General features: G+C 50.8%; 1 protein-coding gene across 2 annotated transcripts; it reads left to right on the top strand.

Moving 5' to 3' along the window:
- The first annotated feature begins 2,901 nt into the window (after window positions 1-2,901).
- On the top strand, window positions 2,902-18,518 carry WDR4 (WDR4 tRNA N7-guanosine methyltransferase non-catalytic subunit). Of its 2 annotated transcripts, XR_014794090.1 has the most exons (12): window positions 2,902-3,055; window positions 5,103-5,171; window positions 6,732-6,875; window positions 10,481-10,637; window positions 11,226-11,338; window positions 11,789-11,849; window positions 12,991-13,089; window positions 14,902-14,966; window positions 15,705-15,888; window positions 16,713-16,782; window positions 17,345-17,982; window positions 18,193-18,518. XR_014794090.1 is itself a non-coding variant. In XM_084873681.1 (11 exons), the coding sequence occupies exons 1-11, from the start codon at window positions 2,967-2,969 to the stop codon at window positions 17,539-17,541; spliced, it is 1,248 nt and encodes a 415-aa protein (XP_084729807.1). In that variant the 5' UTR covers window positions 2,902-2,966; the 3' UTR covers window positions 17,542-18,518. The 2 variants fall into 2 exon arrangements, 1 of the variants encoding a protein (XP_084729807.1); XM_084873681.1 differs by having other exon boundaries at window positions 17,345-18,518.
- The last annotated feature ends 9,227 nt before the right edge of the window (window positions 18,519-27,745 follow it).

The raw sequence follows: 27,745 nt of genomic DNA, 5'->3' as shown, positions 1-27,745 counted from the left end.
GGAGAGAAGCCCCTTCCATTAGCCCAGGTAGGAATGCTGTCTTTCAGACCTTCTGTGGATACATTTGCTTCACGTTTCTTGCTCCCTCTTGTGGTAGAATTCCTAAGCTCCATGTATGCTTTTCTGGATCCTGCAATGCAAAAGGCGGGTGCTGACACTCCCTTTTGTTTTCCAAAAGTGGCGCTACAACTCAAGTTTATTGTCTCTCCTTGGCCCACAGACATGGCCCCCCTTACTCCCTCACCCCCCTCGTGTGTGTGCTCACTATTCCTTTGCCCAAACTGGCTCTCACCACCACTGGGAACGCACAGGGAGCAGCTCACAGGGTAGAAGTGTGTGTGGATGAGGTGTGTGATGTGCTGGGTGCTTGTGGGCCAGTTGTGGATCCTGCAGGTCACTCTAGCTGGTCAGAGGCAGGCTTCTTGATAGGGGAGGGGTGGTGCTGGCAAAGTCAAACTGCTCCTCTTAACCTCATTTTTTTTTTTTTTTTTTTTTTTTTTTCTCTGATGATGTGCTGGAACCTGAGCACTGGAAACCTGGACTCCTACCAAAGCTCTTTCATGGGTGATGGTCTAAGACGGTGTTTCCCAGGGACTCCCAGATTGTGGCCGAGAGGGGCCACTGCAGCCACTGCAGCTGGGACCGAGGTGTGTATGCCTATTATCTGATGCATAGGTGGTGACACTCCTGGGTTCCTTGGCATATGGCACTGGATCCCACAGCTCCCACAACGGCACTTTTGCCTGTGGATGTTACATTGTTTTGATGCGGTGGGTGGGGCAGGACATGATGAGGGATTTATCTTATTCAACTGCAATGTTCACATTTCCACAAAGCTTTTTTTTAAATAAAATATTTTTTATTGATTTTAGAAAGGACAGGAGAGGGAGAGATAGAAACATCCATGATGAGAGAATCATTGATCAGTTGCCTTCTGCAAACACCCCCCTCCCCCCCCCCCCCCCCACTGGAGATCGAGCCCACAACCTGGGCATGTGCCTTGACAGGGAATCGAACCATGCCCTCCTGGTTCATAGGTGGATGCTCAACCACTGAGTCACACTAGTCGGACTCCACATTTTTATGGGAGTTGTATTGAACAAAGCACACCTGCTGGCTCAAGGGCACTGGGAAGTTTAAGTGAAAAAAGACCTTTGGGCCCCCAACTTGCTAGGACAGCCAAAGGTTTAAGAGAGTTTCTCAAAGGGAAGTATTTCCGTGGTTATCCTTCCTTCCCCAGCTCACAGAGTGGCTGTGCGGGGGGAGGTAAACTCGGCCTTTTAGTTTGTAGGTCTCTGGATTCAGAGGAGCTAGCTGCACCTGAGGCACCACATCCCACAGAGCTAAGAGCTAAGTGAATGCTGTTTTCGGTCACAAAATTTTGTGTTTGCCATGAATTGTTATGGCAGTGGAGAGCAGATAGAGCTACTAATAACACAGTCACCTTCTTTGAGAAAATTGCTGTTAGGTTTGATGGAGCAATTGAATTGGTACCCCCACTTCCCCTGGGGGACTCTTCAGGTCATTTCACTATGGACATTCCCTTTGACCACATTTCACTTGCGGTGACCATAGTCCACTATCGCCCCTCTGGGTATGCACAAAGAAGTCTCCACCCAGAAAGAAGCCAAAAGTCCTTTAGAAGCCGTTGACTCCCATCACTGGGGGCTGATGGAATAAAATAAATTCCTAATCCCTCACCACTCTGGCCTCCTGTGTTCCTCCTTCGACGACCTAACAATCACCAAGAGAGAAGGTATGAAACCAAGTAATTCTCCATTTTTATCAAAGCTGTAAATGATTAATATACCCTCATTGCTTTTAAAATTTTATAGAATTGAAAACTTGGTGATAACTAGCCATATTAAGAAATTAAAAAACCAACAACAGACAAATCACATAGAACTGAAATTCAAGTTATGGGTTTTGAGTAATATGCTAAGATAATTAGATAGTAAAATATCAACACATCATAATGATGACGTTTATAGTTTACTTATATATAAGAGTAATGATGATAAAATCCACTTAACACTTTTGCAGGCAAACGTTAATGTCTAATAGCGCACAACAAAATAAGTAGTACCAGAAGAGACATAAAAAAGGAAAGGTTATGAAAATAAGACTTAGCTTAAAAACATTTCAATTCAGGCTTGATTAAAATTAAAAAGCAAGATACGGGTTAACATGAAATTTGATATGAAAACAGATCTTGAGGCAAATCAATCTTGTTTTGCACAAGTACGCAAGAAGTCAAAGTGTGAGGCCAGTGACTTAGCATCTCAAAAAGATCGAAATGATTGAGTTGTGCTTACATCTGACGGCCAAGCACAGTTCTCTGTTTTCATGCATGCATTGCCCGTGTCATGGGGGGCCAGACCTCGTGTGGTTTCATGGTGCATGATTAGGATTTAGAGCCGGCCTAGGAAAAGACCAACATGAAGCAAGCGTTATCGCGTGCGCTGTGTATTTCTCGGACAAATTTGATCAGCGAAAGACCCTGAATCGCCTAGAGCAGATTCCTGAATCCCAACTAAGAAGAGCTAAACTAGAATTTTTGGGAACCTATAGGTAAAATTGTATACTTAACTAGTGCTCTAAGCTTAATAAGTTAAAATAGCAGATAAATAAGCTTAGAGCACTAAGTTGAGTATACAATTTTACCTATAGGTTCCCAAAAATTCTAGTTTAGCACTTCTTAGTTGGGATTCAGGAATCTGTAGTTTAACAACTCCACCAGGTGATTCTCATCATGAGAGAAGTTTGGGAACAAAGGCCTATAGACAGGAAACCCTGTTTGGAGGATGGGGAGAGAGAGAGACCTTCTACGCATGCGCGGGGTCGGCGCCGTCACCGGTGACCTGTCACCTCGCTGCGCCTGCGCCTGCGCGCAACGTCACTTTCCGGCGCGGCCGGGGCGGAGGCGCGGGGCGGCGCACGTGGGTGCTGGCGCAACGGCGGGGCTCATGGCGAGCTCGGCTGGGCTGGCTGTGTGCGGGCAGACGCTGGTGGTGCGGGGCGGCAGCCGCTTCCTGGCCACCACCACCGCGAGCAGGTGAGGGGCCGGCCTGGGGGCGGGGAGCCGGGCCGCGGGCGCGCGCCGGGGCCTGGAGACCCCGGGGATTTCCCTGTGCTCGGGCTGCGCTGGTGCCGGGGGACCCCGCGGGAGTCCCGCCGCTGCTCGGGCCCCCCGCTGCCCCCTCGGCCTGGCTGCGGGCCTGCACCGATTCCTTCCAGCCCTTCTCCCTAGAACCGCCCGGGCGCTCCCCGGGCCACCTGCCCAGGGCCCCGCCCCCTCGATGGCTGGTCTGCGTTGCTCTGGGCCGGGTTCAGGGGGGCCAGGTGGGCCCCAGGGATGAGGGTTGGATGGGGCCAAAGCGGGGTCCTGGGGACGCCCACCAGATGGGAGCATGGGAGGGAGGCAGCCTGGTTGGAGGGGCTGACTCGGGCGCACTCCCTCTGGCCTCCCTCGCCCTGCGTAGTGCTTCGCTTCCTCTCCCTCCTCTACATCTAGCGCCCCCGCCCTACTCGCTCTTCAGGATCCGAGGGTCTTCAGCGGCCACCGGGCGCGCCGGTGCACTCGGAGCCCGCAGCGCTCACCTCCCTCGTGGCCCTTCACCCAGCTCTGCTTTTGCTTTCCTTAGGGTGCCCCAGCGTGTACACAGCGCTCGGGATTTTTAAATATATTTTATTAAATTTGTACAGAGAGGAAGGGAGAGGGATAGAGAGCTAGAAACATCGATGAGAGAGAAACATCGACCAGCTGCCTCCTGCACACCCCCCACTAGGGATGTGCCCCAACCAATGTACATGCCCTTGACCGGAATCGAATCTGGGACCTTTCAGTCCGCAGACCATCGCACTATCCACTGAGCCAAACCGGGTTCGGCAGCACTGGGGATTTTTAAATCAGGAAATGTTTGTTGCCCCTTATTCTTGACTTGGGAGCCTCAGGGATGTTAGTAGTGGTCCGTCTCCACCCCCGTTTCTTTTCTCAGGGTTTTGATTCTCATGCTTGAAATGGACAACGCGCCTAACAAATGCACTATCCTTGCTCACTGTTCAGTGTCCTGGTTTCAGAACTCCCAATTCAGTGTTACATTTACACACCGACCTGTCACGTTTCCCAGATTACTTTGTTTTCGAGGCTCCCAGCGTCTCACACGTGCCACAGGGAGACATCCACAATTTCTGACTTGGAGGACTACTTCTCTTTCCTCTGCTCCAGTACTCTCTGTGAAGAGTTTAAAGGGCAGTCACTTTAAAAGCTATACGCTTGTACAAGATGCCTTCTGTGTGCCAGAAGGGGTGAGGGGGAAGTGAGGAGGGGGAAGATATATAGCAGAGAACCCATGTTCCCCATGAAACACCCATGTTTCATGGGGAACATGGGTGGCTCCTGTATTGGTCAGTGCTCGGCAGCCAGGGGTGCTTTTTTGGTAGGTGAGACAGTTTTCTAAACCAGAAATGGCAGTTTTATTTTTATTTTTATTTATTTTTAATATATTTTATTGATTTATTTTTACAGAGAGGGAGAGAAAGGGATAGGGATAGAGAGTTAGAAACATCGATGAGAGAGAATCATCGATCAGCTGCCTCTTGCACACCTCCTACTGGGGATGTGCCCACAACCAGGGTACATGTCCTTGACCGAATCGAACCTGGGACCTTTCAGTTCACAGGCCGACGCTCTATCCACTGAGCCAAACCGGTTTCAGCCAGAAATGGCAGTTTTTAAATTTGGGTACAAAAAAACCCACTGAAAACGATATCAGAACGCATTTCTTCCAACATAACCATTTTACATGGATGTGCTAGTGCTGAAAGAATAGGATACTTTCTTTGGCTTTTGTTTTCACTTGTTTTACTAAGCGGGTTTTGTGCAGGGCCGTGGCAGCTGTGTATGGTGAACCCAAATAGAGGTGAGGCGGATAAAGCTCCATAACTGTTGCCTGAGGTAGCGAACCCAGACAGTTAGTTACCTGTTGTGGCTGAGACCCTTAACTTGATGAATAGGCCAATATTTGTCTGTTCCAGGGAAATAAAAGAAATGAACATTTTCATTGACAAAGTACTTAAAAAAATCTTTTTATTTTTTTCAGTGATGAATTCGACAGCCTCTTCACATATGATTGCAGTACTGCGGAAAAGAAGTCACAGGAAAGTAAAGGGTGAGAGAGCGGGGAAGTCTCGGGACTCGATTCATGGTTTGAGCGGTGGGACCTGACAGCCTAAGAAGGAGATGGTTGTCTCCTCACTGAGCTCTTCCTTTCTCTTTCCCTTGCTGCGTAGAAAACCGGGTACCTCAGGAAAGAAATGTGGAATTTTCCAATTAGGCATTTAGGATATTAGGACTTTTCTAAGTACTTTTTTTTTATTTTTTAAATATATTATTATATATTGATTTTTTTACAGAGAGGAAGAGAGAGGGATAGAGAGTTAGAAACATCGATGATAGAATCATGGATCAGCTGCCTCTTACACACCCCCTACTGGGGATGTGCCCGCAACCAAGGTACATGCCTTTGACTGGAATCGAACCTGGCACCTTTCAGTCCGCAGGCTGACACTCTATCCGCTGAGCCAAACCGGTTTCGGCTCTAAGTACTTTTAACTAGTTTTTGTCAGTAATGATCTTATTGGCACTTTGAAATAAGGCGATCAGTTTTAAGTGCATTGGGGGCAGTTGCATGAAATTAACTTAGCTAATTGAAAGGTAAGAAAAGCAGAGTGTGATGATTTTATTTATATTTATTTTTTAAAATATATTTTTCATTGATTTCAGAGAGGAAGGAAGAGGGAGAGAGCGATAGAAACATCCATGATCAGAGAGAACCATGGATTGGCTGCCTCCTGCAGGCCCCCCACTGGGGATGGAGCCCACAACCTGGGCATGTGCCCTTGACCAGAATCGAACCTGGGACCTTTCAGTTCGCAGGCCCACTCTCTATCCACTGAGCCAAACTGTCTAGGGCAAGTGTGATGATTTTATATGGTACTAGAATTGGTCATGTGGCTCAGCTTTTTAAAAATTATTATTTAATCCCTGCCTCTGGTCTTTTTTTTTTTTTTCAGAGAGGAAGGGAGAGGGAGAGAGAAATAGAAATATCAATGATAAGAGAGTCATTGATTGGCTGCCTCCTGCACACCCCCTACTGGGGATGGAGCCTTCAACCTGGGCATGTGCCCTGACCGGAAATGGAACTGGGATCTCCTCGATCATAGGTTGATACTCAATCACTGTGCCACACTGGCTGGGCTCCTGCCTCCGGTCCATGAGGGAGTGGCCCATGTGGGTCCTTTCACCTCCGCTCTTTTTATTTTGGTGTGCACACTGAAATTGTCCTGTTCAGTTAGCTGTTACTCCTTAAACATTAGACTGTGAACCTCCACGCCCCCTAACAGGTCTGTAGTCTGGCTGAATGAACCTCAGGCGTGTTCTACCTCTGTTCACAGTAATGAGGAACAGGGCTGGCCTAGCAGGGGTCTTCAAACTATGGCCCGCGGGCCACATGCGGCCCGCAGAGGAGTCTGATCCTGCCCTCCAGGTTTTTTGGGCAGTGAGCGCAGCCGAGGTGTTACAGTAGGAATTAGTAGTTCATATAGTCCGGCCCTCCAGCTCTCTGAGGGACCGTGATCTGGCCCCCACTTTAAAAAGTTTGAGGACCCCTGGCCTAGAGGGATGCAGCCTTCTTTCTCAGCTGAGGCCTCACGTTCTCCTTCTTCCTCAGGGAGGACGGACAGCCCGTGGAGAAGGCGAGTGACACGATCCTGGCGTCCACCTTCTCCAAGTCCGGCAGCTATTTTGCTTTAACCGATGACAGTAAGCGTCTGATTCTTTTCCGTACAAAACCATGGCAATGTCTGAGTGTCAGGTATGAAATGCTAACGTTGAATAATTACCCTGTTGAACACACAACTTACACTTGCTTGCCAATAACAGTAGTGACAGTGACTATTCTAATACGCAACTAACACGTAGCTGTATGCCCAGGGCCTGTGACAGGGGTGGGGACATGGTTCTCACTCATAGCTGCTGGCCAGGAGTCTGGAAGCTGATCCCAGTCAGTTTGGGAGGGCAGAGTCAGCCCTGTCCCCTCATTCTGTCTTCCCTGAGGTTGCGTGGTTTAAATGTCCCTTGATAATCAGGGAAAACACATGCCGGTTGTAATGTTTGAGTTACTAAATGACCAAGATTAAGGAATTTCCCTTTGTGTTGGGGACAGCTATGCTTTTAAAATTTTTATTTCATCTCATTTCCTAAGAGGAGAATAAAAAGCCAAATTCCAGGTGACATCACAAGCAAGGAATGCTCACTCTGCCCTGTGTTCCATTCGGGTTAAAAATAAAGCCCGGTAACAGTATTCCATTTTTATCTCATATGTGTCTTCATATATCAGGCAATAGATGACCGTAATAGATGACTTAACAGCTTTAAAAGACAAATTAAACAGAAGGATATAGGATGTACAGTGAATTGTAAATCTCCACCTCCTCGCTCCAGTTCTCCCCACAGGCTGTTAGAATTTCCCTGTAGAAGAGTAACATAAAAGTTTGCTGCCATGTATGCAGGTTATTGATACTGAATCGCCTTTTGTAGCTGACTGCTGTGAATTCACATCATCCTTAACTTGAAAGACTTGTTAGGCAGCATCTCCTTGCCCAAATAGCCTGGACATTAGCCAGTGTTCAGATTCTAGAAGATATGTGCTTTCAAGATTTGGGGTAAATGCTACAAGGGGCCTTTGGGTCTGACTGAGCTTCTCAAACAGATCCTTGGACTTGGCCTTGGTTGTGAAGTGCTCCCACAGCCTGTGGGAAGGAGAGGGATGTGAGGATGAGAAGCAAGTCAGAGAGAAGCAAGCCAGTGAGAGCAGTCACAGAGGATGGTAGCTGTCTTTCTCTGCTCGGGTCTCCGTGACAAACACCACAGCGTGAAAACCCAGAGTTCTTCCTTACAGTCTGCTGCGGGGATTCTGATATCAAGTTGTCGACAGGGTTTGCCCAGAGGCCTTTCTCCTTGGCTCGTAGATGGCTGTCCTCTTACCGCCTCCTCAGCATCGGCCCTCTGTGCCTGTGCCTGGGACCCTGGTGTCTCCTGGTGTCCCCGAACATAATAAATCTCATTTATCTGTAGGAGAAGTTCCAAAAATGAATCATCTGGTCAAAAGATAGGTGCAGTTGTAATCTAGGTAGAGAGTCCCAGATTCCTTCCCAAGGGCTCTGTCTCTGCCTCCCAGGTGTAAGGTGCCTTTCCCACCCTGGCCAGCACAGGGGGTGTGGAACCTGTGACTAGACAGTCTGATAGAAGGAAGTTGGTGTTCTGTTTACGAAAGTGTGAGTGAGGGGAGCATATTTTATTCTTTAAAAAAAAAAAAAAAAAAAAAAAATATATATATATATATATATATATATATATATCATACACACACACACATATATATTTTATTGATTTTTTTTTTTACAGAGAGGAAGAGAGAGGGATAGAGAGTTAGAAGCATTAATGAGAGAAACATCAATCAGCTGCCTCCTGCACACCTCCTATTGGGGATGTGCCCGCAAACAAGGTACATGCCTTTGACTGGATTCAAACCTGGGACCCTTCAGTCCACAGGCTGAGGCCCTAACCACTGAGCCAAACCGGTCAGGGCTATTCTTCAGAACCAGTGTCTTGTGCTCTGGCTCCTCAGAGTGAGCTTTGCTTCCCATTCGAGGTAGAGGAGCCCACACACAGGTACTTTGACATGGCCTTTCGGTAGCTCAGCTGGAGAGCCGCTCAGGGCTGGGGAGGCGGTGAGCCTGTTCTTGGCGCTTGCGGTGCCGGCATACTTTCCAAAGCCCGGGCCATGTCTGCTGCAGGCCTGTGGTCTCTGTGCGGCAGGACCTGACCAGGGCAGCGTCGGGGCGTGGATGGGGTCCGGGAGGCGAGGACAGCTGCCTTGGTCCTTCGGGTTCCACAGTGGGTCCCGCTGTGGGAATTTACAGCTCTCCCGCGGGCACGTCCTACTGCAGCTGCTTTAAACTTCACCTTGGAATTCCGAGGAAAAGCTGAGTAGCAATGACATTTTTCAAGGTAAAGTTTAGAGTGACTAAGGGCAGAGAACCTGTGAACTGGGCAAGTCAGAAGGACTTCAGTCTCAGAACTGAGGCCAGAAAAACAAGGTTTTTGGAATAAAAAATGAGGACATGATGTTTTCTATTTTTTTTTAATTTATTGATTTTGTACAGAGAGGAAGGGAGAGAGATAGAGTTAGAAACACCGATGAGAGAGAGTCATCGATCGGCTCCCTTTTGCACACCCCCTACTGGGGACATGCCCGAACCAAGGTACATGCCCTTGACCAGAATCGAACCCGGGACCCTTCAGTCTCCAAGCCGACGCTCTATCCATTGAGCCAAACCGGTTTCGGCCATGATGTTTTCTATTTTGGTATTTTATGTTTCTGATGTATTCATGAGAAGTCTTGCACACGAAACCACACCATTTTGTAAAACACCTGTCATCAAATGATAAAAGCCCCTGGAAAGGCAGAGCCTCTGGACATCAGGTCTGGGTTTGTTCTCCCCACAGGGTCTGAAGATGGGGGATGTGTGCTGTGGGGGAGCTTTTGAACCCAGGCACTCCATGAAGGGAGGGGAGGGTGCTGAGGCACTGTATAGGAGACCCTGTATAGGAGACCCTGTGTAGGCGGAAGATTGCTGTGGCCTCTGCCTTCCCCAGGGTACTTTCCCCTGGGCAAGCCCAGAGGCCTCTTAACTGTCCTGTCCTATGACCTGCCCTTCCTCTCCCTTCTGCTACCCGACTCCCCTGGACCCAAACCCCTAAACCTACTCTGTAAGGCCCAGCTGCATCCTGGAATCATGGCCAGGCCCAATTTAGCCTGAGCAGCTGAAAGCCGCCATCTGGTGCGAGACAAAGGGACGTGATGCGGAGTCTGGCAGGAGCTGGTGGGAGGGGTGCTGGGTGGGGGGTGGGGTGAAGGTGGGGCTGGATTCTCGGGTGGCTGAGCTCCTTGGATCCCAGCCCAGCGTTCTGGAGGACTGTCCTAGCTGCTCCCCCAGAGCGTGTGGCTGGGATGTCACAGCTGCTTAGGTGGCTTATTAGAATGGGCACAGCCATTGTTGAATCACAGGGCCGGGCGAATTTTGAGGGATCTTACCCGGAGCCTGATTGTCTCTCTTGTCATTGCTTTTGTCATGTGTATTGTGCCTCCTCCTGTGGTCCTCAGGTCTGCTGGCTCCTCTGGCAGCGAGGCCTGGGCGGCAGCCTCCGGCCTTTCTGTGCGTGTCCCTGTGCTCCTGAGAAGCATGGGCCTGTGTGGATGGTGTGTCGGGGTCACAATTCCTTTAGGCTTAGTTTCCATTTCAGGCTGACACCAGTTCCACATGCTGGGTGCACGGCCTGCGGGGCTGTTGCAGGCTCTTGCATTGACCGGTGTCAGTCTGTCAGCCAACCTGGGGCATCTCTCTGGCCTCCTAGGACCGTGGTGAGGAGGTGCACGGCCCTGACCTTCACGGCCTCTGAGGAGAAGCTTTTGGTGGCAGACAAGTCTGGGGACGTTTACTCCTTTTCAGTGCTGGAGCTGAATGAATGCGGCAAACTTGAACTTGGGCACCTGTCGATGCTGCTGGATGTGGTATGTGGTGGTCGAAGTGCTTATTAACTCTGCTGTGGTTGGGCTCAGATGGAGGTGGGGCGGGGGTGGGGGCGGGGGTATGAGCTGGGCGTCTGGGTGGGTGCGGGTCCTCCTGTGGCAGGGGCAGCCTCTGCAGATACATGAGCAGGAGGATTGGGATCCAGGGACTTGAGGCCGACAGCAGGGCGAGTGAGGAAGGCGCTGGGTGGTTCCGGATGCGAGGTCAGCCCAGGTCAGGGTGATGCGGTGGAGGGGTGCAGTCACGAGGTCAGAGTTCATCCTTCAGGCTTCACGGGCTTCTCCATGGCGTCCTCCCAACTCTGAGCCAGGAGCTGTAGCCATGGGTGGGTTCCCATGGGGACACGCAGGTATAACGGGGGAGTCAGGATTGGCGACTGTGAAATAGGAGGGAGAAGAGGTGACTCCGGTGCTGGAGACAGGAAGCCATGGGTGGCAGTAAGGAACTGTGTTGAGATGGTTCTTCATGGATATGGAATGGGGGCTGGAGATAAGAGGTCAGAGGGGGGTGGAGGGGAGTGGCTCTGGATGTCCCGTGACTGGACCTGTCCTTTCTCACCCCTCGCACAGGCCCTGAGTCCTGACGACCGCTACGTCCTCACCGCCGACCGGGACGAGAAGATCCGGGTGAGCTGGGCCTTGGCACCGCACAACATCGAGTCCTTCTGCCTGGGGCACACCGAGTGAGTCTCCTCTGCCTGGGCTGGTGTCCGGGGCGAGGTGGTTCCTCAGGCTGAGGGACAGCTGGTCTGAGCCTGGCCCCTGGGCGTGTTGCTGCTCCTCCATCCCCTACGGTCTTCCGTGTCCCCCCTTCCACTCCCCCTCCCACCCCGGCATGGAAGGCGGCTGGTGCTGTGTGCGGGCAGCTGAGAGGAGCACAGGGTCTGTCCAGCAGGGTGGCTGGGCTTCGTTGGGTCTGGGGGCCGTTGATGGAGGCTGTTGTGTTGCTGGGTTCCTGAGAAGACACGCCAGCGAGCTCCCAGCCTCCGCATCACTGTCCACACGGCCATGTTACACGTTACTCATCAGTTTTGTTGGCGGTCAGGGGTTTGGGAGCACAGGCTTGTCTCGGAGGTGGCGGGTCGTGCGGAGGTCACAGCAGCAGCGGCTCACTCTGCTTCTCTGTGCTGCAGGTTCGTGAGCCGCATCTTCGTGGTGCCCGACCACCCTGAGCTGCTGCTGTCCTCATCCGGGGTGAGTGCCGCTCTGTCACGGCCCCTCTGGGTTCCCTGCGGTGACCGAGCAGGAGCCGTGCTGGCAGCCATGAGCTTGTCCTTTGTTCCCAGTCCTGGTTTGGAAGTCAGTGTTCCTTTTTCACAGGTGGCCGACCACTAGGTGGCGCTTGCTTTCTGCATTTTAGAGCTGGCTGGGCCTTGCTCCTGGTGTGGTTGTGAACTTGGGTGTGTGTGTATATACAGGTCTGTGTGTGTAGAGCTAGAGCGTCATGTTCAGGGAGTCCGTTCTAAGGGCTGTTGTTAGATCTGTAATAACACTGTTGACCTGGATTTGGTCACCACTGCTGCTGGCACATGCTCAGTATCCCATGTGTTTCTCCTTGTGCAAATGCCTGATCATTGATGTGCCCGTGTGTTTATGCATGTGTATGCTCATGTGTGTGCATAACTCCAGCCCCCATATAGCCTGGCATGTGACATCATGAAGCCATGTGTCCTTTGCTCATTTTGCTGTGTGTGGCTACCCATTTTTCTTTCTATAAAAATACTTCTTTTTTTTCTTAAAAATATTTTTTAAAATGTATTTTTATTGATTTTAGAGAGGAAGGAAGAAGGAGAGAGAGAGAGAAAGAGAGAGAGAGAGAGAGAGAAAGAGAAACATCAGTGATGAGAGGATCATTAATTGGCTGCCTCTTGCACGCCCCCTTCTAGGGATTGAGCCTACAACTCAGGCTTGTGCCCTGACCAGGAATTGAACCATATGCTATGATGGTTCATAGGTCAATGCTCAGCCAGAGTCACACTGGCCAGGCCCATTTTTCTGAATGACTTGCATGACTCTTTAGAGTAGGAGTGTCGAACTCAATCAGAGAAGGGGCCAAAATCTAAAATCCAGCCTAAATCGCGGGCCGAATGGTTTACTGAACAGTCATAAACTGACAATGTCATAAACTGACAGCGGAGTGCAGTGATGACAGCGCGGTGCGGGCCACATTGCAAGGCCTGGCGGGCTGGATTTGGCCCGCGGGCCTTGTGTTTGACACATGTGCTTTAGAGCAAAGAGCCGTTCATTATCCCAGTTACCATCCCCACGACCTGGGGAAGCCTGGGTGCTTGGGAGGGTGCTGACCTGAGAGTTCTGCTGACCTGTCTGTGTGCAGGACTGCACCCTGAGGCTCTGGGACTACAGACGTGGCCAAGAGCTGCACTGCTGTCACCTGACCAGCCTGCAGGAGCCAGCGGGGCCCTGGAGCGACAAGGTAACCGCGTTTGTCTGGGTTGTGGGGGCTGCAGGGCGCCTCTCCAGGCACTCGGTGTCAAGAAAAAAAAATGTTTTACGTTGGAAACATTTCTCTGCTGTTAGTGCAGCTGGAACTTTTCCAGCTTGGGCAAAATCATGTATTTCAAATTCTAGGCAGCTAGTCAAGTAAGTGGGCAATAATTTATATTCTTACCATGTTTGCATTTGAACAACTAATTATAGAAAGGCCTTTAATCCACTTGGAAATGGAAAAAACTGTGGGGCCAGAGCAGAGAGCCTGGCTGTGGTTTTATCAGTGGGCGGCCGGCTGGTACCCACCCAGCATTCTGTTGTCCGTCATGGATTAACCTCATGACCCCCCCAGTTCAGGTTGCCTGGGTATTTGGTTGCCAAGGAGATTTCCGGGGGAAAGTGTGGGCTGCCTTTCAGAATGCCGAGGATTCTGTGCTCGTGGACACCCAGCTCTGATGCTCCTGAGCTGGTTCTGTGCAGCCGGTCCGGGTGGTCACATGTGGACGGCCCTGCCAGCTTCCCAGAGGCCCGCCTGTCCTGGTGGGGAGGGAGGGAAGGACTGCTGTCATGTCTACTCAGGCCTGCAGAGCTGGGTACCCTCTGCCTGTCCCCAGGGCACCATGTCCTTTCCCCTGCAGCCCCATGTGGAATCTGTTCCTCCCGCATGTCTGATAAGACCTGGGTGTGAAGTGCAGGGCTTGTCTGCCTGGTCCTCGGCTTGGCTTCTCATTTCCGTTGTCTGCTCTGAGACACTACGGCAGCTGTCCCCACAGGCCCTCAAAGGGGACAGGCTGGGCCTGACCCAGGCCAAGGTCTCTCGGACCTCTAGCTGAGCCCCTGCAGGGACCACCAGGCCAGTGGCTCCAGCTGCTCTGCTACCCCACGGGCGCCTCCTGCTGGCTCTCTGCAGTCATGGAAGCTGCAGCAAACAGGCCTGACTTTTTCCTGCTGAATTCTCACCTGTGTGCCTCACTTACCCTGATGCTCCAGCAGTGAGGTTGATGTGAGCTCTTTCTAAAGGGGACCGCGGCCTGCTGGTGCGCCGCCTGCAGGACCGGGGGCAGCCCTGCCTCAGCGCCTGGCTGCTCGGGCCTTGTGGATGCCAGGCCCTTTCCTTCCCATTTCTGACTGGTGCCCAGTGTTTCATCCTTGCTGGACTTGTGGGCACCTGTAGGGCGGTTTTGTCTGTTCTGAACAATCCCCTTCTTTTCCACTTGTGTTCTCTGTTCCCTTCGTTCTTGCTTTTTGACCGATTCCGTTGGCTTTGGAGACATTCTGCTGTCCGGAGGGAGGGCCAGACCATGGAGAGGCTTTTGCCACGTGCCCAGCATGGGGGCGTTACTATGAAACAGGAAATCAGCCCTTACCTTTCTTTTGTTTTTTCTTTTTTAAAAATACTTTTATCGATTTCAGAGAGGAAGGGAGAGAGAGAAACATCAGGGATGAGAAGGAATCACTGATTGGCTGCCTCCTGTACACCCCATACTGGAGATCAAAGCCCGTAACCCCAGGCATATGCCCTGACCCGGAATCAAACCGTGACCTCCTGGTTCATAGGTCGATGCTCAACCACTGAGCCACACAGGCCGGGTAAGGCCTTGCCTTTCTTTCCCCCCCTGTAGTTTGCAGAAAGTTCTGGCACTGTCTTCTCTCTCATCCGGGACCATGTGTGGGAACTCAGTCTTGCAGCGCGTGCTCAGTGGGAGCAGACCGGGGTCCCCTTTAGAAAGAGCTCACATCAACCTGGTCTGCCAGCGTTGGTCCATGACATGCAGTTAAGCTGCTGCTTTCCTTACAGAGGTTTGCCGCATCCAGGATCGCTTACTGGAGCCGGGACAGCTGGGTGGCGCTGCTGTGTGACCGGTAAGCTCACTGCTCTGGTCCCCTCCAGCCGTAAGGGAGGGAATGCATGGATTGTTCCATTGGCCCCATTCTGTCTCCTAAATCGGAGGTTTTGGTTGGTGTATTGGGACCACAGCTCCCGGTGGGGGCGGGGTGTGTGTCTCCCTTTCTGAAGTTGCTGTGTTTGTGGGTGAGGGTTCTAGAGGCAGGCAGTCTTTGACAAGCTGTTTAAACCCACTGGCTTAATGGACGCAAGGCCTCGGACGGGCCTTTTGTGTGTGATCAATCTCACTAAGGGTGGATTGTGGCAGAGGCTGCCTCAGTCGGTAGACCCGCCTGAAGGCCAGTGGCTGGTGAGATGGATTAGCTCTTCCTCCTGAGCATCTTCTCTGCTCCTCACTTGTCCTCATAACAAGTCTAGGGAGGGCATCTTAGCTTGTCTTGGAAATAAGGACGCAGGTTTAGAGACGGTGAGAGTGCCTCCAGGAGGCAGCTGCCTGCAGGTGGGACGTCCTGGCTCTGTGTTGGCTGTCTTTGTTGGGTAACAAGTGACCCAGGACTGGTGACTCGGATGTTCCTTACCTCAGTGCTCAGGGTCTAAGAGCGCTCAGCGGGGTGCTTCTAGCTCAGGGTCTTGTGCAGTTGCAGCCAGAAAGTTGGCGAGGACCGTGTCTCTGGCTCGGGCAGGCCGGCTGAGGCTGAGCTGCTGGCGGTGTGGCTGTGGGAGTTGTAACGATCGCCCTCTCTTTCTCGGGGAAGTGTCCCTGTGGTCTACATCTTCCAGCTGGAGGCCCCCAGGCGGCAGCTGGTGTACAAGCAGCAGCTGTCTTTCCAGCACAGCGTGTGGGACGTTGCTTTCGAGGAGGGCCGGGGGCTGTGGGTGCTGCAGGACTGCCGGGAAGCCCCCCTCGTGCTCTGCAGGCCTGTGGACGGCCAATGGCAGGTGAGCTGTGCGGGGCCCCTCTGTCCCCTGAGCCTGGGGCGGGGGCAGGGCCAGAGCTCTCACACCTTTCAGCTGACCGAGCCTTGATGCCAGAGGGTGTGTCCTGGGACTTGTGACCTGGGAGAAGCGAGCTGGGTACTCGGCTATATTGTCCAGTGTCCTGAGCCTGCAGTGGCCTTTTGGGAGGCTCACCATCCCAAACTGGCATGTTTTCTCTGTTCCTGTCCTGGTCACACTTTTTGTTTTATTTTATTTTGTTATTTTTAATCAGAGAAGCTGATACTTGTGTCATCCTTAAGTTTGCAGCTTAGCATGGCCTTGTGCCTGGGGCCGTGGCCCCACTGGTTAGAGGAGCTGCTGGGTTTGGAGGAAGGAGTGTGAACCCCGCCCCTTATCTGAGTCATCCCCACATCCTTGAAGTCATCCCCACATCCTCTTCTTCCTGTCCGTGCCTGGCAGGACTGCCGTGGGGAAGGATGGGAAAAGCGTGCCTTTCCTGTCCTCACAGACGCTCGCTTGGCCGAGTGGCCACAAGAACCACTGAAGCTTACAGGGGTTTTATCTGGACAGTGGCAGAGAACAGTGCCACCAGCTGGTGCCAGGCTTCGTAGATAAAGTCACAGCCAACAAGCCAGTACGTGAGGTGCCAGCAGCCCTCGTGCCATGGGTTTTATCTTGACAAGATGTGGCTGCCGTGTTTGGTGAGCCGGCTTCACCTGGTCTCATGTAGATTTACAGGGTCTTCCCAGGCCCGCAGTCCGGGCCGCAGGTCTGCCCATTGTGCCGGCAGCACCTTCTGATGCAGGTTTTCCCTTTGCCTCCAGCCTGTGCCTGAAGACGCCGCGGTGAGGACCGTCTGCACGCAGCTCCGCGGGCACTGGGCCGTGCTGGAAGGTGAGGGCCGGCCTGTGTTTCTGGGAAACATCCGACAAAGCAGATTCTAGGACACTATGAGAATATAGGCCGTGTATGGGGCCTCATGCAGCTGGGCCCGAGCTGAGCTTAATTGTCCTAAGAGGCTCGCAGATAAACACCTGCTTGCAGTGCAGGCCGGTGGAGCTTGGAGAGGGCATGCAGAAGGTGAGTTCACCTTGAAAATCACAGAAGGGTAGGGAAGCCGAGAGAGCTGGGATGTCACTCCTGCGGGCAGGTGAAGGTCAGGCCTGTGCATCCTTGACGGGCCCTGTGGCGTTCCCACCAGCTGAGGGGTCTCAGGAATAGCGGGAGTTTGTGTTCCCTTAAAAGTGAGTCAGATCCAGCTGTGCGGCTACCAGTGGGGGCCTCGTGAGAGTCACCTTGGAGAAGGCGCCGGAGTCCACAGAGACTGGGTGGTTGCTGGGTGGATTCCCTGCTGCAGGAGGGTCTGGCAGGCCATCAGATCCCGCCATTAGAGGCGGCGGCCCACGATGTCCTGCGTCACCGTCCACTGGGCGTCCCCTCTTGTTCCCCCGCACAGGCGCTGCCGGCGTGGACGAGGGCTTTAGCAGCCTGTACAAGGCCACCTTTGACAACGTGACCACTTACCTGAAGAAGAAAGAGGAGAGGTTGCAGCAGCAGCTTCGGAAGAAGCGGCATAAGAACCCACCCCCTGGGCCCAACGGGCAGACCAAGAAGGCCAAGGCCGGGGAGGCGTCCTGGAGTGGCTCATCCTAGCCCTGGCGATGGCTCTGGCCTCGAGAAGCAGAGGAACTTTAACTCGCCCCCTCCTTGCCAGCAGCTCCCTGTGAGGGAAAAGGGGCACATCCCTGCCCACTCCGCTTGGTGGCAGTGAGGTCCATACAGCTCCCAGACTCCTGGGCTGGCCCAGTAACAGGGTGTCCTGGGCTCTAATTCTGTCGCTGAGCAGAGGTGTCTTGAGCATCCTCTGGTTGCCCGGAAGCCGGATGGGAGAGACCCTGCAGGTGAGCAGCTCGGTGCCGGGAAGCACTCCATCTGCATGGTGGGGGACCTGAGAACCGTTCCCTGGCGCTGGTGGGTTTTCTGCTCTTCCCATAATGCCGCCCTTGCCGGCACACTCCCTCCAGGGGAGTCCATACAATTGGTGTCACAGCGGCTGAGGGGCATTTGCATTTTCCCATCAGCGGTCTTTCTGGAGTAGGGGTGTCGAACTCAATCAGAGAAGGGGCCAAAATCTAAAATCCAGCCTAAATCACGGGCCGAATGGTTTACTGAACAGTCATAAACTGACAATGTCATAAACTGACAGCGGAGTGCAGTGATGACAGCGCGGTGCGGGCCACATTGCAAGGCCTGGCGGGCTGGATTTGGCCCGCGGGCCTTGTGTTTGACATGTGTGTTCTGGAGGGTGGATGGCACTCTCCGCAGCGCTGTTCCCCACGGGGCCGTCAGCCTGAGCAGCAGGGGGTCTCAGTGCCCCCCCCAGCCTGGCATGTGTCCGCCCCATGCAGCGCGGGCTCCTGCTCGGCTGCAGGCGGGCAGGCTTGGCGGGCACAGCGGAGAACTGGACTTTCTCAGGACACGAGAACATGTAGAATGTGGGAGATCTGCAGGGAGATGGTTGATGACACGTGCATTGATTGATTTGAACTTTGGGCACACATCACAAAGAGCAGGGTGTCAGCGGAATTAAATCGCCAATCAATAAAGATGAGCTTTTGCAGCTTCTGGAAGTGTTTAGCAGCAGCATGTGGAACTAATTTCAGAATGCACTGAGCAAAGCCGTGTTTGATGAGTGTACTGTTTGTGACTGAGCAGCTCACGCTTTGATTTGAAGAAAGCGTTCTTTGGTGTGGGGTTTCATGAGGTCCGTGGAAACAAATCGTTCTGTGTATCAAAGCCGGAGTGCTTCACTTTTCCCTAAGTGCCTTGTTTCACTTTGATCTGAAAACTATTGTTTGTGCCGAGCTCAGGATCGCTTCCCGCAGGAGCAGCCCCAAGCGAGGGGTCAGGACAAAACCAGTTCAGGAGCAGCGGGTGGTGCTCAGGCGGAGGGGGGCCTGGGGTGAAATGGGGCCCCTGGGATAGAGGGGGTTGCCCGGGCCATGGTCCCCCTGCAGGAGGGGCCTGCCTGTTAGCACTGCGTTGGGCCCAGGGTGTTTTCATCAATAACCTGCTTTGAAATTCTTGGTTTTGGGAGAAATTTAGGTTTGGTCTTGTTAATGGCATGTCTTAAGATTGGTCAGCAAACTGGCCTGCAGACCAAATCCCGTCCGCTCCTGGTTGTACAGCCTCCGAGCTAAGAATGGTTTTTACAGTTTTATTTATTTATTTTAAATTTTATTTATTTTTTTCTTTTTTAATATATTTTATTGATTTTTTACAGAGAGGAAGAGAGACGGATAGAGAGTTAGAAACATCGATGAGAGAGAATCATCGATCAGCTGCCTCCTGCACACCCCCTACTGGGGATGTGCCCGCAACCAAGGTACATGCCCTTGATCTGAATCGAACCCGGGACCTTTCAGACCGCAGGCCGATGCTCTATCCACTGAGCCAAACCGGTTTTGGCTGGATAAGAGACTCCTTTGTCCTATGTCCTCAACTCATGCTTAGGGGTCTGGAGAGAGAAGCTAGAAGTGGTAATACTGCATGCTACGTGACAATCATATGCAATTCCAATTCCTGTGTCCGTAAATGAAACGTTACGGGGTGCGGCTACGCCTATTCGTTCAGGTGTGCGGTCTGTCTGCTCTGCTCCGCAGCGGAATAGGGAGTGGCGGGAAGGACAGCCTGCAGAGCCTAAGCTGGTGATGCCCAGCCCTTTCCAGAAGAGTTTGGCCACCTATTTATGCCCTTTTTAAATCCGTGAAAATTTAAAAAGGAACTGGTTCGTTTATTTAGAGAAAACCCAACTGTTCTTCCTGTGTTCATCTTGAGCTTTTGCATCAAACACTCAGGGTGTTCCCTGTGGGCAGGTAGAGCACGGGCCTGCCAGGTCAGTCCTGGGCATTGCTGCCCAGATTGGGAGTGAGTGGGGTGGGAGGTGGTGGTGGGGGATGGGAGGAGGTCTGGGGGAATGGGGGCTGTCTAAGGAGGCCCCTTTGCTTACACATACCTGACAGTATAGGGTGTTGCCCAGAGCAAATGCCAGTAGATCAGAGCAGAGCTTGGGGGAAACTGTCTTTCTAGTGGATGCTTTTCTTTAAAAGAAATTTTTTTAATTGATTTCAGAGAGGAAGGGAGAGGGAGGGAGGGAGGGATGGAAGGAGGGGGAGAGAGAGAGAGAGAAAGAGAGAGAGAGAGAGAGAGAGAGAGAGAGAGAGAGAGAGGGAGGAACATCAGTGATGAGAGAATCATTGATTGGCTGCCTCCTGCATGCTTCCCCTCCCCTCTTACCCCCTGCACTGGGATCAAGCCCGCAACTCAGGCTGTACCCTGACCAGGAATATGAATGGTTCATAGGCCAATACTCAGCCACTGAGCCACACTGACTGGGCAAAGGTTTTAAATCTCTTGGTTTTCTCACACACTCCTAATGGTACTTTTCTCACTTTTCGATTCTTTTTTGGTTTCTACATGCTTTACTTTGGGGAGATTCCTTGAGCTTTGTTCCAACTCATTTATTTCTGTATTTTTAATATTAAATTTTTTTAATCGATTTTTAGAGAGAGGAAGGGAGAGAGAAATATGAGCTTGTCGTTGCACGTATTTATGCATTCATTAGTTGATTTTTGTGTGTGTCCTGACTGGGATCAAACCCACAGCCTTGGCATACCAGGTCGATCCTCTAACCAGCTGAGCTACTCTGCCAGGGCCCGCCACATTTATTGATTTTTAAAAATCAGGTTATATTTCTTAATTCTAAGGGCTTTAGTTCTTTTTTCATTTTGATTCAAGTGCAGTTTACAAGAAGGGCATCTGGGATGCACAAACTGAAATTTCACTGGACATGCATGTAACAGTCTCCACCAGAAACAGGACATTTACCCACAGCTGAGAGGTCCCCAAGGTCCTTCTTACACTCCTCTCCGTCCTCCCCAGTGAAGGTCGGGCGATTTAACAGGTTAGTTTGCTTTGGCTCAGGTGTTTGGGTGAATTCCTTTACACTGCTGCACGGTTGTACATTGTTAGTTCTTGTTGCTGCCTAGTATTCCCACATGCGGAAATACCACCGTGTATCCAGTCTACTTTAGCTGGCATTTGAATCGTTTCCACACTGGCTGCAGGGAACATTCTGGTCCTTGTCTTTGGGACATATGTAAACATTTCAGTCCGCTGTATGTTTAGGAGTGGGATTGCTGGCCCACAGTTCTGTTTAGCTTGGACGGTGCTCCTATCCTTGTTAATTCTAACCCTCCACAGCACGGAACATCTGGTGCGTTCTCATGCTCCACGTTTGAGGTGATGATGTTGAATTTGGCAAAGGCACAAACCTGAGAGCATGGGAATCTGAGGCTGCCCACCTGTCTGTCAAACTGAAACTTGATCTTGCTCTGGGCAAGGTCACCTTCAAAACAGCGTGGATGGCCCACTTTGGGGGATGCCAGCCATAGGTCCTGAGGACACTCCAGCAGCCTGTGTTGGGATCAGCATGGCAAGGAGCTGGGATCTCCTGCCGACAGCCAGCGACGGACCACCCGGACTGAGCCGTCTTGGAAGAGCTGCTTTCTGTACACAGAACACCGTGGGTCCTCTGAAGCACCATTTCCTCGAACCCTTATGTGCTGACATGTATTCTTTCTAATTTCCCTTCTATTTCTTTGATCTGTGGGTTATTTGGATGTATGGTTTAATTTTCAGACATTTGATTCTTTTATCTTCTCGTTGCTGGTTTCTGGTTTTAATTCCATGGTGGTCTTAGGATATATGTTGATTTCATTCCTTTAAAATTTACTGAGCTTTGTTTTCTGCTCACAAACGGTGGTTATTTTATGTGCCCTTGGAAAGAATGTGTCTGAGTTGTTGGCCGGAGTAGTGTTCTGTAAATGTGGATTAGATTAAGTTGGTGATATAAACGTGAAAACTACCATCTTCCTCATTTTGTGCATGTCTGTTATTGAAAACAGCATTTAAATGTAAGTGTGGTTTTACCTAATTTTCCATTGTCTTCCTGGTTTTGCTTCATGGATTTAAATATTCTGATATTTGGTTTGTACACACTTGGGGATTTGTTATCTTGAGGAATGACCCCATCTTCATGAAACATCCTCTCTTTATTTCCAGTTCTGTTCTTTGCTCTGAAGTATAAATAATGTTAATGTAGCCACTTCAACTTTCTTTCGATGTGTGTTAGCATGGAATTTCCTTTTTCACCCCTTTTTAACATGTATGCCTTTATACTTAAAGTGGGCTATTTGTAGACCATATGCCCTTAAAAAAAAAAAATACCCCAGCCTGGCCGGTGTGGCTCAGCAGTTGAGCATTGGCCCAGAACCACGAGGTCTCCAGTTCAATTCCCGGTCAGGGCACATGCCCATGTTGTGGGCACCATCCCCAGGAGGGGGTGTGCAGTAAGCAGCCGAGTAATGATGTTCTTCTCTCATTGATGTTTCTATTTCTCACCCTCTAAAAATCAACTGAATTTTTTTTTTTTTTTAAACAAAAGAAATTAGTTAAAAAAAATCCAACCTCAAGTCATTGGATTTCAATGGAAATACATCCTGAGCCATATATGTAGTTGGAAGCATTCCAGCTTTGCAAAATGTTTAAAAAGCAGGTGAAATAATTGTGACAACACAGTTCATCTAAGTCAGTACAGCACAAATAGTCTCAACAAATAAAGCCTCAGTGGGGTTATGAATGAGCTACTTTATGCTCTCTTTTTAATGCTCATTTGGCAGGTTTGCCTTATCTGTGCAGCTCCCCTTTGCAGGCTCTGTCCCAAATTCGAATTGCCTCAGCCTCCGAAATCCAGTCGGTCTCCCCTCGTTTGGCTTGTCCTTGGGCTGCGGCCAGCATCCCTTCCAGGCCCAGATCCTCAAGGGTGAGCAGCCTAGTGGGAGGTTGGTTCCTCACCATTGTCTCCCACGATTTGAATTTATGTTTATCTTGTGACAAATGAGGTAGGATGTCTTTTTATTTATTTTTAAACATTTTTATTGGTTTCAGAGAGGAAGGGGGAGAAACAATGATGAGTGAGAATCACCAGTTGGCTGCCTCCTGCATGCCCCCTACTGGGGATCAAGGCTGCAACCTGGGCATATGCCCTTGACAGGAATCAACCTGGGACCCTTCAGTATTCATGCCAACGCTCTATCCACTGAGCCAAACCAGCTAGGGGTTGGGCATCTGTTCTTTGAATGCTCTTTATAGTCCCTTTTGCACAGTTTTTTTTTTTTTTTTTTTTAGAGGACGGCTGATTGAAGGTGATCTTTTTACTCTACACCTGCTGTATGAATTGCAAATTTTTTCCAGTTTGATTTGGCTTTTTCAGTGTTCTCTTCTTAATACAGACTTTTCATAGTCAAATTTATTCATCTTTTTGTTTGTGCTCTCTGGGTACCAGGAAGGTTTTTCTCCGCTCCCTCTACTTTTTTTTTTTTTTTTTTTTAATATATATTTTATTGATTTTGTACAGAGAGGAAGGGAGAGAGATAGAGAGCTAGAAACGTCGATGAGAGAGAGTCATCGATCAGCTGCCTCTTGCACACCCCTACTGGGGATATGCCCGCAACCAAGGTACATGCCCTTGACCGGAATCGAACCCGGGTCCCTTCAGTCCCCAAGCCGATGCTCTATCCATTGAGCCAAACCGGTTTCGGCAAGCTCCCTCTACTTTTGAAATGCCCCCCTTATGAAGGGGAGACAGAGTGTGGGACTGAGGACAGAAACAGGCACACCTGATATGAGGTGGCGACCAGAGGCTGGTGGGAAGTGAACTTATGGGAAGACTGATTTCCACATCAGAAGCCGGTTAGGCCCTAGCCGGTTTGGCTCAGCGGATAGAGCATCAGCCTGTGGACCAAAGGGTCGGGTTCAGTTCTGGTCAAGAGCATGTGCCTTGGTTGCAGGCTCCTCCCCAGGCCAGGCCCTGGTTGGGGCAGATGCAGGATGCAACCAATCGATGTTTCTCTGTGTCGCCCTCTTCTATTCTCCCTAAAAAAATCACTGGAAAAATATCCGTGGGTGAGGATTAACAACAACAAAAAAAGCCATGTAGGTCCCCCACCCCCTGTAAACCTGGCTTTTTACTGGTGAGATGGAATTGAAGGGGTGCTGTAGGATTCTCAGTGGTTGAGGCAGAAAATTACATGCCATGATTGAGTATTATGTTTTGCTGGTTTCAATTACGTGAAAAAGAAGTGAAAAAAAAACAAAACAAAAAAGCTGTTTTCATGGCTCCTCTGGGCTGTGTTTTGCTGGCTTGACTGGGACGGAAGATGGAGAGAAAAGAGCAGAGGACCGGTGGCTCAGGACAGTGGGAAAGACGACAAGATAAGAGTTCCTGTGTGCCTGCAGCTCGGGCCCGACCCTCTGAGGTCTGTCCTTGGAGGTGACTGACTCACATGGCCATCAGCTGAGAGACCAAAGGGATAGCGACATCTGTCATAAGTCATTGGCTCAGGGGTCGGATGGAAGGCAGTGGAGTGGCTTTTAGGACGTCACAAAGGTGATGCTTCACACATTTTGGCCCCAGTGGCTTGTCCTGCAAAGCGAACAAGGAAGATACTGCCCTTGACTTGAGATCATGTGGGTATTTGCCTCAATTCTCCAGCTTTCTTCTTTTTAACCCTTTGCACTCCGCTGTCCCCTCTCAGGGGACATCGGAATTCTAGCATATCACTCGGATGTCCCCTCTCAGGGGGGACATTGCAGTTTATTAGTGATTACGGGGAGTTGAGTTAATTCAACGCACGTTTCCGCCGCAAAGTAGCGTCGAGTAGCTGGTAGCCAATGTCCAGAATGGTTTGGAGTGCAAAGGGTTAAATATATTTTTATTGATTTCAGAGAGGAAGGAAGGGGGGGAGAGAGAGAGAAACATCAATGATGAGAGAGAATCATTGATTGGTTGCCTCCTGCATGTGCCACACTGGGTGTTGAGCCTGCAACCTAGGCATGTGCCCTAACTGGGAATTGAACTGTGACCTTCTGGGTCATAGGTCGATGCTCAACCACAGCCACGCAGGCCTAGCATTCTCTAGCTTTCTTAATGTGACTCCCGAAGAGGAGATGGCAGTCTGTTTAACGCATGACAGGTTAGACTTACCAGATCCAGTCTGGCTTACAGTCCTGCTTGGGCAAGGTCCCTCTGAGGCTGACCCCTGGTGTGAAACATGCTTTGAACTTGAACCAAGGTAAATGTATTCGAAAACTTCTGGAAGCCACCGCCACAGATGGAGGTAAGCGAGAGGTGCTCCCTGGCCGGCGCTGGTTGGAAAGCCGCTCACTGCACAGATGAGGTGGGGACACTGGTGTGTTTATCAGTCCGCCGGTAGGGAGAGCCATGGAGCCCAGGCCATGGGGAAGCTGTCGCTTCATGGAGCAGAGTCCCAATGGTGCTCCAGGCGTTGAAAAGTAAGGAAAGCACCCTATATGAGCACGTCTAAGGAGAAGTGTATACAGTTGTCTGTATATATCAGTCTTTTACACAATTCAATGTCCTTGATAAAAAATACCCAAGAAAACATGGAATGAGGGGTACTTAAAAAAAAAGTCATGGTAAAATACACATCACATAAAATTTACCATTTTACCTTTTTTTGTTTGTTTTGTTAATCTTCACCTGAGGATGATTTTTTCCATTGCTTTTCAGTGGGAAGGAAGAAAGGGGGGGAGGGGGAGAGAGAAAACAATGTGAGAGAGACATTGACTGGCTGCTTCCTGCATGTGCCCTGACCAGGAATGGAATCTGAAGCCCTGTGGTTTGAAGGCTGGCCCTCTAACCATTGAGCAACACATGCCAGGACTAGCCTACAAAAAAAAAAAAAAAAAAAAAAATCCTGCCCTAGCTGGTTTGACTCAGTAGATAGCGTCGGCTTGCGGACTGAAGGTTCCCAGGTTTGATTCCAGTCAAGGGCACATGCCGGGGTTGTGGGCTTGATCCCCCAGTGAAGGCTCTGCAGAAGGCAGCCAATCAATGATTCTCTCATCATTGATGCTTCTATCTCTCTCCCTCTCCTTTCCTCTCTGAAATGAATTAAAAAAATATTTTACAAAATCCTAATTGGAGGATATGTTTTTTATTGATTTTCAGAGAGAGAGAGAAACATTGCTCAGTTGCTTCCCATCAGTGCCTAGATCAGGGTATGTGCCTCCTGTCTGTGCCCTGACTGGGGATCAAACCAACAACCCAGACATGTGCCCTGACCAAGAGTTGGACCCACAACCTTTTGGTGTACAGGACGACGCTCTAAGCAACCGAGCCACCCAGCCAGAGCCCATTTAGCCATCTTTAAGTGTGAGGTTTAGTGGCATTAAGTACACTCACATTGCTTGCAGCCAAGGGATCAATGTTTGACCTGATAAAATCTATATACCTGAGTGCTCAAGTCCACATTGTACTTGGTGAAGAGCCTAAGGCCCTCCCACCAAGGTCAGGAACAAGGCACCCCTGCCCCTGCCTCGGCTGCTCCCCAGCACGCAGCCTGTGTGAGCCCAGTGGCCACGGGGAGGAACCAACTGAGCATGACCGTGGCCAGGAGGCATCCCCGTGGGCATGCCTCGTTCATTTCATGGGTGTGGTATTTAAATTAAAAAAAAAATTTATTTGCAGTTGACCAGATGTGTGTTTAATAAATGGAAGGCAAGACCTCCCACCAACGAGAAGATGATGACTCCCTTGCGAGACTCACTTTCCCGCGATACTGGCTTCACTGCGGTGTCTGGAACCGACCCCACAGCATCACCGACGCGCGCCTGCGTAAGTCGCCAGGGGTCTTCGGAGAAGGTGGATTCCAGAACCGGGGCAGGAACAATAGAAGCGGAGGCTGGGCATTTTGTGGAACCGGAAAAGAAGGGTGTGCTTCAAAAGGATGGGGCTGTTGAAAGGACTCGGGAACCAACCTGAAGGAGCTCCCGGTGGCCCAAGCTGGAACAGTTTGAGCTAGAAAATAAATGAGGGCAGGCCTGGATAGTAAGCTATAGCATGACGAATATCCACGAACCCATCCTGATGCAAACAAGTCATTGGAGAGTAAACAAAGAATTGGAGAAGGCACAGCTTGTCCTTACAGAAGAGTCCCAATTAGTAACGTAGAAGGAAGGACTGAAACACAAAATCACCGCAAGGCAGACGCCGCAGAAATGGTTGCTGCCCGCCAAACCCCGTTGGGGACAACAGGGTATCTGCCCGGTTTCTGAGTGTCTCCTCTGAGGTGTTTATTCATTACAAACGGAAAACCAGGCCTTTGTGATGGAAAAACCCGGCAGACACCCCCTCAGCCTACTGATCCAGGTCAGCCTCGCCAGTAATCTAGCATGCTGACACCACGTGCCCCCCCACCCCCCTCTCTGTCACTCTGGGAGCTTCTGGCAGCACTCAGAACCACGGGACAGGTCAGACAGGCACAGACCGGAGGGACATGTGGAAGCCATGCATGATTTACCCCGTAACCACCCTCCCCTCGCCATGCTGTGTCCCCTCATCTCCTCCGTCTTCATCTTACCTGCGCCTGCCCACCGTCAGAGGTCAAATTCAAGTTCATTTCATATTTAAGTTCATCTTCATTTTTTCTCTCTTGCTTGATCTGCGCCTTGTTCCTCTGTTTGTGGCTTTCCCACTTTGGCCATTTCCTGCTGGAAGACAAAAATAGAATCTTAAAAGCGTGCAGAGAGAAAGGCTAAGTGACACGTGGCAATTACGGACGGCCAGCTGACATTTCAGCGGCAATGCGGGCGGCGGGAAGGCGGCAGGAAGATCCAAGTGCTGAGGAAAAGGCTAACTGCCAGCTAGGATGGGCAAACCTGGCTGAAACCTCTTTCCTGAGGTACGAAACAGAGACATTCTCAAAGACGAGAA

Source organism: Pipistrellus hanaki, assembly GCF_964339955.1.
Source record: "Pipistrellus hanaki genome assembly, chromosome: 2".
NCBI lineage: Eukaryota > Metazoa > Chordata > Mammalia > Chiroptera > Vespertilionidae > Pipistrellus > Pipistrellus hanaki.
This window is presented reverse-complemented; position numbering and strand designations above follow the sequence as displayed.

Bases quoted from the DNA above. Each gene is read 5' to 3' on its own strand.
- WDR4 (XM_084873681.1), top strand. From the start codon at position 2,967: ATGGCGAGCTCGGCTGGGCTGGCTGTGTGCGGGCAGACGCTGGTGGTG. The intron at 10,638-11,225 runs GTATGTGGTGGT...CCCCTCGCACAG, and splicing joins TGTCGATGCTGCTGGATGTG to GCCCTGAGTCCTGACGACCG. The intron at 11,850-12,990 runs GTGAGTGCCGCT...GTCTGTGTGCAG, and splicing joins TGCTGCTGTCCTCATCCGGG to GACTGCACCCTGAGGCTCTG.